At 47.5% G+C, this 10,732-nt stretch overlaps 1 protein-coding gene across 2 annotated transcripts in view; it reads right to left on the bottom strand.

The window, feature by feature from the left end:
* Positions 1 to 262: 262 nt before the first annotated feature.
* The window catches only part of tnpo3 (transportin 3), an 18,453-nt gene continuing 7,983 nt past the window's right edge, over positions 263 to 10,732 (bottom strand). Inside the window, exons 13-23 of one of the 2 annotated variants that reach the window (XM_084711019.1) lie at positions 7,964 to 8,055; positions 7,731 to 7,807; positions 7,564 to 7,624; positions 7,003 to 7,143; positions 6,597 to 6,713; positions 6,378 to 6,472; positions 6,120 to 6,283; positions 4,682 to 4,914; positions 4,494 to 4,606; positions 2,388 to 2,471; positions 263 to 898 (exon numbers count right to left, since the gene is read on the bottom strand). In XM_084711019.1, the coding sequence (XP_084567145.1) occupies positions 2,411 to 2,471; positions 4,494 to 4,606; positions 4,682 to 4,914; positions 6,120 to 6,283; positions 6,378 to 6,472; positions 6,597 to 6,713; positions 7,003 to 7,143; positions 7,564 to 7,624; positions 7,731 to 7,807; positions 7,964 to 8,055 (1,154 nt within the window). In that variant the 3' untranslated portion in view covers positions 263 to 898; positions 2,388 to 2,410. The remainder of the gene's footprint in view (positions 899 to 2,387; positions 2,472 to 4,493; positions 4,607 to 4,681; positions 4,915 to 6,119; positions 6,284 to 6,377; positions 6,473 to 6,596; positions 6,714 to 7,002; positions 7,144 to 7,563; positions 7,625 to 7,730; positions 7,808 to 7,963; positions 8,056 to 10,732) is intronic. The other variant, XM_084711020.1, reaches the window with a different exon arrangement.

Raw genomic sequence — 10,732 nt, 5'->3', positions numbered from 1 at the left:
TCTGATGGATTAAACTTGAACGGACTCATTGCTGCCCTCTGTGGCAAATCAGGAGCAACTACAGCTGCCAAGGTTTTCATGGACTCCAGTCGGCCAGCAGGAGGCTAACTGGCTAACGTTCCCGCCTCCTGGAGACAGTTTGCTTTGATTAATATTTCCCTGATTACCTTTCACACCTGGTAATAAGCAGCAGTCGACCACGAGGTTCCACTGATCAGACATCTCAAACACGGCCATTTAAACACTAAACAAGATGTACTGGTTGTTTCAGTTGTTGTTTTTTATTGTTTACAACAAGGCTACATCACCGATGATGTCATGGTGTCAGTCTCTCCCTCTCATTACCCAGAGTTCACTCTGTCTCACTTTGTGGAAAAACAACTAAAATTCAACCAAAGTTAAAAAGGTCAAAGGTGACGCCAAATCCTCCAGCATTGAGCCTCCATAGGCAGCCGCTCAGCCAAGAGCATCATGGGAAATCTTTTGGCTCTTTGTATGGCACGGACAAAAAACATCACGACCAAAGTCCCAAAAATAAATCTTCTCTTAAAAACTGTTGACCAGGCACATCCTACGATTGATTACTGATGAAGATCCAACAGGACTGATCCACATCAGTTCACTTAGTGAACTCCTCCTAGTCCTGACCCGCCCACCTGCTGGACCCAACTCCGCCCACCTGACACCTGCTGCAGGTGAGGTCAGGTGAGGTTGGGGGTCGGGGTGGAGGACTTCTGTCCAATCAGTCTCCACTCTGTCAGTCCATCAGAGTGATCCGATCTGTTTCACATTCAAAGTCCCTCCATCTTCATCATCTTCATCTCGTCCCTTTGGATCCTCGTCTGCAGTCACAGCTTTTTGCCGTCACCTCTGAATGTTGGTCAACGAAAGATTTAACCTGAAGAAGAAAAACAACAAGGTGTTTTCTCTGTCAACACTTGGTAAACAGGTGTGTGATGACATGAAGCCATGTGGAAGAAAAGGTGAAACTGGATTCGTTTAGTTTGTCAGGAATCAAATTCACGACATGAAACAACAAACTGTTTTCATCAAAGTTACCTGTGTGAACAGTTACCTGTGTGAACAGTTACCTGTGTGAATAGTTACTTGTGTGAACAGTTACCTGTGTGAACAGTTACCTGTGTGAATAGTTACTTGTGTGAACAGTTACCTGTGTGAACAGTTACCTGTGTGAATAGTTACCTGTGTGAACAGTTACCTGTGTGAATAGTTACCTGTGTGAATAGTTACCTGTGTGAACAGTTACCTGTGTGAATAGTTACTTGTGTGAATTAGGGATGGGCATTTTCGACAAACTTTTTGATCAATAATCATGAGAATTAACGATCAATTATCGATTTAATCATTAAGAAATGTCTGATAGAAAAAATGATTAAAAATACAGGCAGTCTGATTTTTCTCAATTTAATCCAACAATCCTGTTTCACAATTTAGGCTACAGTTTAAATGTGCAACTGTTAAACAAAACACCGCGAGGCGTCGGGCTGAAACTCCTCACAAAATAAAAGCCGGTGACAGGACTATTTTCTCAAACAAAATACAATTCCGCCTCTTTTAGACAGAATAAAAAATCATAATAAATAATAATAATTTAAGGAGAACTTTAATCCACGTCTTGCGCGATTTACAATTTAAATGTGCAACTGTTAAACAATAGAAATAGACGTACGCGGAGGCGTCGGGACTCGGGATCTTAACAAAATAAGAGCCAGTAGGCTATTCTCTAAAACAAAATAAATAGGCTACATTTCGCCTCTTTTAAACACAAAAATAAAACATCATATTATTAACTAATAGTCATTTAATCAAAGAACAAAGTAGACTCGCAGCTGACCTTTTTTTTTTTTTTTTTTTGCCAGAAGGCACGACTGAGAGACGGAGGTCCCACATAACAATAACACATTATAGGCCTATAGGTTTACATGAAGGCTACGGTGGTAACTGTCCTGAGCTATAACTTACTTAACCTACTTGTTTTTGTTCGCTGTGCGCGCTTCATGTTTACTACCTTCAGATACGGCGGCAGGGCAGAAGTCAGCTCAGGCGGTTTTCTCTGCTATATCGCCCCCCGCTGGTGGGATATTTTACTACCGCCACATAATGAAATTCATTACGTTGCTTTCTCGACGCACACTACATGAACTCTGTTTAACACTGTCGAAAAATCGAAAACAAATTACGTGATCGACATAATTCTTAATGATCAATTATCGATCATCGATTAATCGTGCCCATCCCTAGTGTGAATAGTTACCTGTGTGAACAGTTACCTGTGTGAACAGTTACCTGTGTGAACAGTTACCTGTGTGAACAGTTACCTGTGTGAATAGTTACTTGTGTGAATAGTTACTTGTGTGAATAGTTACCTGGTGTTGTGTGAAGGTTGCAGCTATCGAAACAGTCTGGTGAACTCTCTGATGGCCCAACACACCTGTTTACACTCTTCAGCACTGAAGAGAAGAAGAAAGACAAACAGGAAGTCACACCTCTGAACGCTTCTTAACCAAACTCAAACTCTGATTCGTGGAGGTGTTCTTAAACCACAGAGTCGTTCATAATGATGAGTACCATTGTCCTCCTCAGTGCCACTTGTTCCTAATTATCAGGAAATGTCCCACCAATGTCCATATAAGGGCATGAGACTACAGGACCATGTGCACACAGAGATTGGACAGGTAAGTTAAAAAGACGGTGCGGCAGAGTCGGTGTTTTTTCCTCCTGGACCGTCTCAGAATCAGAAGCTGAGCTGGTTTTTCAGAATTAATACAACTTGATGGAACATTTCATCTAAAATCTGTCAAACCATGAAAAATGCAGACATATTTAAAGAAAAGCCTAAAGTCAGCTGATTATTTTAGTGAATAATTGTTCTCTTCTTCAACGTGTGTTTAAAAATGTTACTAAAGTGGTTCGACTGTATTCAGAATATAAACACTGCATCATTTAAAACCCCTAAAAGGTCACAGCAATGGTTCTAGTTCCATTGTTTATTTAGATAAGACCCAGAGAACCTCTGAGGACGAGCCTGGAACCCTGAGCTGCACTCTGGTCCCATCTAACATGAAAACTGGTGGTTAAATGGTTAAAGTCATCTGTTTATTGTTCAGTTCTGTTACACAATGTTGTGTTTCTTTCTGCCGGTGGCTTTTTTTTAATGACACAGTTTATTATTCAACTGTAAAAACATAAAACCTGATTTTATTTTCTGTGTAAAAACTTTAACACCTGTCCGTTTTAAATGATAAAGCTGTCAGATTAAAAGTAAAACACTCCCTCGACTGTAGTTTAGTTTGTTCAGGTGAATCTCTCAGACCTCAGATTCGTCTTCCAGGACAAGTCTGAACTCGCCGTGAGGACTCCAGTTTTTCTGCGTTCCACATTTAGATCGACAAGTCTCAACAAAATCCAGACGTCTCAGGCTGCTGATACAACCAATCAACATATCCCATCCCATTCAACATGTCCCTGAACGTCTCACGCCCCTGAATGTCTCACTCTTGGCTCCACATGTCCCTGAACGTCTCACGCCCCTGAATGTCTCACTCTTGGCTCCACATGTCCCTGAACGTCTCACGCCCCTGAATGTCTCACTCTTGGCTCCACATGTCCCTGAACGTCTCACGCCCCTGAATGTCTCACTCTTGACTCCACATGTCCCTGAACGTCTCACGCCCCTGAATGTCTCACTCTTGGCTCCACATGTCCCTGAACGTCTCACGCCCCTGAATGTCTTACTCTTGGCTCCACATGTCCCTGAACGTCTCACGCCCCTGAATGTCTCACTCTTGGCTCCACATGTCCCTGAACGCTGCACAGATCCAAATATTTCAGATGAGTCACAGCTGTCAGATGCGTCTTCTATCGACTGTTTTCCTTTTTCTTTATTAAAACAAAGACTTCGGTGTTTGAACTGGAGGTAAAAATCATTTAAAGTTGAAGTTGCCAAAAACAGATTTCTGACTTTGACACAATCTTTGATGTTTAATCTGTTTTTTTTCGTCAGTGGTAGAAAACAGCAAAAACCTCAATTTGTTTCAAATGATAACTTCAGACATTTTAAATGTAATGTGGTAAAAAACGAGACGTTATCATCCCAACCCTACAGCCAGTCATGTGACATGTTGCTGGCCAATCAAAGCAGTCATTAACCTCTGACTAAAAGTAATATCAACATTTCAAAAATTACTTTTTCAATGGTTGTTCACCAGGTTTTTTAGCATTAAACAATCCGTCTGATGTTTAACAGTTTAACACTTTATTGTATGATTACAGTGAAACGTGTTAAAATCTTTAACACCTGTGTAATAAAATACCTGAACAGGACTTTTGGATCACCTGCAGGTTCCATTTAAAAGTGTGTTAAATATTGTTTGTTCTTCTTCTCAGATAAATGAGGAAGGAGAAAAATAAAGAGTAAGAAGTCAGTTGCTGGTTGCTCGTGTCTGTTGTCGCAGGTGTTGCTGATATCTCACCTGGTGACCTGTTTGTGGAAGTCAGTCAGCTGTTTGTGGGTGACAGTCACAGCTCCTCCTGACGTCTCCTTCGGTAAACCTTTCAGAGCATTTTCTAACCAGCGACAGAACGTCTGAAACAAACGGCAGAGTTGAATCATCAGTCTCTGATGAACAACACCTGACCAGGTGTTCGTGTTCATACTTACAGGTCTGTCAAACACCATGACCTCCCACAGCACCTCGGCCACGTCGGGCAGCGTGTACGGTGGCAGACAGAAACAACATGAGTGCATCAGCTGAGTGATGAGCTGCTGACCGTGCTGCTCCATGGCCTGACCAATCAGCTGCTTCCTCACTTCAAAGTCCTCCTCGTGCTGCAGAGACAGAGGACAGACATGTTCATCCTGTTCGTGATGCAGAGACAGAGGACAGACATGTTCATCCTGTTTGTGCTGCAGAGACAGAGGACAGACATGTTCATCCTGTTTGTGCTGCAGAGACAGAGGACAGACATGTTCATCCTGTTTGTGCTGCAGAGACAGAGGACAGACATGTTCATCCTGTTTGTGCTGCAGAGACAGAGGACAGACATGTTCATCCTGTTTGTGCTGCAGAGACAGAGGACAGACATGTTCATCCTGTTTGTGCTGCAGAGACAGAGGACAGACATGTTCATCCTGTTTGTGCTGCAGAGACAGAGGACAGACATGTTCATCCTCCTCATGCTGCAGAGACAGAGGACAGACATGTTCATCCTGTTTGTGCAGCAGAGACAGAGGACAGACATGTTCATCCTGTTTGTGCTGCAGAGACAGAGGACAGACATGTTCATCCTGTTTGTGCTGCAGAGACAGAGGACAGACATGTTCATCCTCCTCGTGCTGCAGAGACAGAGGACAGACATGTTCATCCTGTTTGTGCTGCAGAGACAGAGGACAGACATGTTCATCCTGTTTGTGCTGCAGAGACAGAGGACAGACATGTTCATCCTGTTTGTGCTGCAGAGACAGAGGACAGACATGTTCATCCTCCTCATGCTGCAGAGACAGAGGACAGACATGTTCATCCTGTTTGTGCAGCAGAGACAGAGGACAGACATGTTCATCCTGTTTGTGCTGCAGAGACAGAGGACAGACATGTTCATCCTGTTTGTGCTGCAGAGACAGAGGACAGACATGTTCATCCTCCTCGTGCTGCAGAGACAGAGGACAGACATGTTCATCCTGTTTGTGCTGCAGAGACAGAGGACAGACATGTTCATCCTGTTTGTGATGCAGAGACAGAGGACAGACATGTTCATCCTGTTTGTCCTGCAGAGACAGAGGACAGACATGTTCATCCTGTTTGTGCTGCAGAGACAGAGGACAGACATGTTCATCCTCCTCATGCTGCAGAGACAGAGGACAGACATGTTCATCCTGTTTGTGCTGCAGAGACAGAGGACAGACATGTTCATCCTGTTTGTGATGCAGAGACAGAGGACAGACATGTTCATCCTCCTCATGCTGCAGAGACAGAGGACAGACATGTTCATCCTGTTTGTCCTGCAGAGACAGAGGACAGACATGTTCATCCTCCTCATGCTGCAGAGACAGAGGACAGACATGTTCATCCTGTTTGTGCTGCAGAGACAGAGGACATGTTGACTCACATCGTTGGCGACTCCGGTGTGGATGAGGTCTCGAACAAATTTCATGACGCTGCAGTTGGCATCTCTGTGGTCCAATGAGGTGGCAGCGATGGCGCACTGGATGATGTGAACGATGATGCTGCTGCTGAGTAAAGTGACAGGACTCCTCTGGATAAACCTGGACAGACAGAAACAGGTAGAGACGTCAGGTAGACGTCACAGGACGTCCTTGAAGGACACGTCAGTCTGTTCAGGTGAAGCCACAGACTCACCTGGTGGCCAGTCTGAACAGGTCATCCACGGTGTCAGGATGGTTCCTCAGACCGTTCTGCTGCTCCAACAGCTGGAAGGTCGGCATACACAGAGCCTGAAGGAGGTGGCGGCATCATCATCATCATCATCATCATCATCATACAGTCGGACACAAGCTTTCTGATGTGTTTACCAGGTCTACAAGTGTGACTTTACCTGCTCTACAGGTATGAATTTACCTGTAACATGTCGAGCAGTCCCTGCCTGCAGCCGTCTTCCATGCCGTACTCGTCCACCAGGATGCTGCCCAGGTACAGGAAGCAGGAGTGTGGATACACCTGGTACACACTCACCATCTGATGACACAGAACATGAACAGGTAAATAAAAGATGAGGAGACGTGACTGATCAGTCAGGTAAGTCTGTATGTAGACTCGGTGCTCGGTTTGTCTGTTCTGGGCCGCTGTTGAAACATGGCGGTTAAACATGGCGGCCTTGAGGAGGAGCCACTCCCTCTGTAGACATTATGAGCTCAGGAAACAAAAATACAACAGTCCTTATTTAAATCTGACACACTGGTCATTAACCAACAACAAGAGTTCTGTCCACCTGGTGTGTCAGTGTGATAATGCAGGTGTGTCTCACCTGAGTGACAAGTGGCTGCAGGAGTGAGGCGGAGCCTTTCCCCACACATCGTACAGCAAACCTGAGACAACGACAGCATCGCTCCACAATCCTGTTATCAGCCTGATGGGTGTTCAGAGTCTCCGACAGCACGGGCCAGATCTACAGGTGGGTCACATGACACAGGTAAGATACAGTAATAACACATCTTCAGATGTAACAGTGAGTCACATGACACATCAAATGTATTAATCACTCGTTCTTGAGAAATGGGACAAATAAGTGTTGTGATTAACTCTTTTAACCGGCCGACCTTCTTCTGATTAAACGTTTTATTAAATTTACTGGCTGTCAGACGAACAGCTGGACGAAGTTGATGTTGTTGTTGGTGTGAATCATTTTTGTTTGTTTGTTTGTTTGTTTGTTTGTTTTGATTTTCCTGGTGGGACACGATTTGTCCCAATTCTCAAGAATGGATGTAACAACAACAGGTCACATGATTGAGGTTATCTATTAATAAATAATTTGCATTAATATTCAAATGACTGTTCCAGGTAAACCAGGTGAGTTCAGGTACTTTACCTCTTGGATGACTTTCTGACAGGGGTGAGTCTGTCCATTCTCTACGATGGGGTTTGTGTGTCTGAAGGAAAAACAAACTGTATGAATGTACACACTGTCTGCAGCTTCACAATTTAAATAAAGTTTCAATAATATTTGACTACAGGTAAATCAACAGGTAAACTCACCTGAAGATAACAGCTAGTCTGTCCAGCCAGACTGTGGGATCAGCTGATTTACCATTTGTAGATTCTTCAGCGAGAAGCTGAAAGACAAAAACAGAAAGACACAAGTTCAGCCAATTACAGTATTTAGTTTCTACAGACTCTGATCGATCAGTCAATCAAATCCATCAATCACTGATTTAAACATTCAGACTGAAAACCATGAGAGTCTGAATGTGGCAGAAACACAGACTGACCTTTTTTAGAGCCATGACCTGAACAGCACAGAGATCACTGAGACACTCTGCAATCTTCTCCAGAGGAAGACGAGCCAGGACCAGAGCTGTACCTGCACAGGTAAATAACTCAGGTGAGAACACTCACAACAAACAACACTGACACTTTAAACATGTTTGTTCTCTTCTGCTCTGCAACAGCTCCCATCAACCAATCAGCTGCAGCTGGGAGTACTGGTGTGGAACCAGTAGGACCACTGTCCACTCCTGTCATCATGAGGGCAGGTGAGGAAACAGCCAGGTGGTGCTCTGAAGAGCAGGACAGCTGAAGAGAAGGACAGCTGAAGAGAAGGACGGCTGAAGAGAAGGACGGCTGAAGAGAAGGACGGCTGAAGAGAAGGACGGCTGGAGAGAAGGACGGCTGAAGAGAAGGACGGCTGAAGAGAAGGACGGCTGGAGAGAAGGACGGCTGGAGAGAAGGACGGCTGGAGAGAAGGACAGCTGAAGAGAAGGACGGCTGGAGAGAAGGACGGCTGGAGAGAAGGACAGCTGAAGAGAAGGACGGCTGAAGAGAAGGACGGCTGGAGAGAAGGACGGCTGGAGAGAAGGACGGCTGGAGAGAAGGACAGCTGAAGAGAAGGACGGCTGAAGAGAAGGACAGCTGAAGAGCGGGACAGCTGAAGAGAAGGACAGCTGGAGAGAAGGACAGCTGAAGAGCGAGACGGCTGAAGAGAAGGACGGCTGAAGAGCGGGACAGCTGAAGAGAAGGACGGCTGAAGAGAGGGACGGCTGAAGAGAAGGACAGCTGAAGAGAAGGACAGCTGAAGAGCGAGACGGCTGAAGAGAGGGACGGCTGAAGAGAAGGACAGCTGAAGAGCGAGACGGCTGAAGAGAAGGACGGCTGAAGAGAAGGACAGCTGAAGAGCGAGACGGCTGAAGAGAGGGACGGCTGAAGAGAAGGACGGCTGGAGAGAAGGACGGCTGGAGAGAAGGACAGCTGAAGAGCGAGACGGCTGAAGAGAAGGACGGCTGAAGAGCGGGACGGCTGAAGAGAAGGACGGCTGGAGAGAAGGACGGCTGGAGAGAAGGACAGCTGAAGAGCGAGACGGCTGAAGAGAAGGACGGCTGAAGAGCGGGACGGCTGAAGAGCAGGACAGCTGAAGAGAAGGACAGCTGAAGAGCGAGACGGCTGAAGAGAGGGACGGCTGAAGAGCGGGACGGCTGAAGAGAAGGACGGCTGAAGAGCGGGACGGCTGAAGAGAAGGACGGCTGAAGAGAAGGACGGCTGAAGAGCAGGACGGCTGAAGAGCGAGACGGCTGAAGAGCGAGACAGTTGAAGAGAAGGACGGCTGAAGAGAAGGACGGCTGAAGAGCGAGACAGTTGAAGAGAAGGACGGCTGAAGAGCAGGACAGCTGGAGAGAAGGACGGCTGAAGAGCAGGACGGCTGAAGAGAAGGACAGCTGGAGAGAAGGACGGCTGGAGAGAAGGACGGCTGGTGAGAAGGACAGCTGAAGAGAAGGACGGCTGAAGAGCAGGACGGCTGAAGAGAAGGACGGCTGGAGAGAAGGACGGCTGAAGAGTGAGACGGCTGAAGAGAAGGACGGCTGAAGAGAAGGACGGCTGAAGAGCAGGACGGCTGAAGAGCAGGACGGCTGAAGAGAAGGACGGCTGAAGAGAAGGACGGCTGGAGAGAAGGACAGCTGAAGAGCGAGACGGCTGAAGAGAAGGACGGCTGAAGAGAAGGACGGCTGAAGAGAAGGACGGCTGGAGAGAAGGACGGCTGGAGAGAAGGACAGCTGAAGAGTGAGACGGCTGAAGAGAAGGACGGCTGAAGAGCGGGACGGCTGAAGAGAAGGACGGCTGAAGAGAGGGACGGCTGAAGAGAAGGACGGCTGAAGAGAAGGACGGCTGAAGAGAAGGACGGCTGGAGAGAAGGACGGCTGAAGAGAAGGACGGCTGAAGAGCGAGACGGCTGAAGAGAGGGACGGCTGAAGAGCGGGACGGCTGAAGAGAAGGACAGCTGAAGAGCGAGACGGCTGAAGAGAGGGACGGCTGAAGAGCGGGACGGCTGAAGAGAAGGACAGCTGAAGAGCGGGACGGCTGAAGAGAAGGACGGCTGAAGAGAAGGACGGCTGAAGAGCGGGACGGCTGAAGAGCAGGACGGCTGAAGAGCGGGACGGCTGAAGAGCGGGACGGCTGAAGAGCAGGACAGCTGAAGAGCGGGACGGGTGAAGAGAAGGACGGCTGAAGAGAAGGACGGCTGAAGAGTGAGACGGCTGAAGAGCGGGACGGCTGAAGAGAAGGACAGCTGAAGAGCGGGACGGGTGAAGAGAAGGACGGCTGAAGAGCAGGACGGCTGAAGAGAAGGACGGCTGAAGAGAAGGACGGCTGGAGAGCGAGACAGCTGGAGAGCGAGACGGCTGGAGAGCGAGACAGCTGAAGAGCGGGACGGCTGAAGAGCAGGACAGCTGAAGAGCAGGACGGCTGAAGAGAAGGACAGCTGAAGAGCGGGACGGGTGAAGAGAAGGACGGGTGAAGAGAAGGACGGCTGAAGAGAAGGACGGCTGGAGAGAAGGACGGCTGGAGAGAAGGACGGCTGGAGAGAAGGACGGCTGAAGAGCAGGACGGCTGAAGAGCAGGACGGCTGAAGAGAAGGACGGCTGAAGAGCGAGACAGCTGAAGAGCAGGACGGCTGAAGAGAAGGACGGCTGGAGAGAAGGACAGCTGAAGAGCGGGACGGGTGAAGAGAAGGACGGCTGAAGAGCAGGACGGCTGAAGAGAAGGACGGC

Source organism: Lutjanus erythropterus, chromosome 22 (assembly GCF_056507025.1).
Source record: "Lutjanus erythropterus isolate fLutEry1 chromosome 22, fLutEry1.hap2, whole genome shotgun sequence".
Lineage (NCBI taxonomy): Eukaryota > Metazoa > Chordata > Actinopteri > Lutjaniformes > Lutjanidae > Lutjanus > Lutjanus erythropterus.
This window is presented reverse-complemented; position numbering and strand designations above follow the sequence as displayed.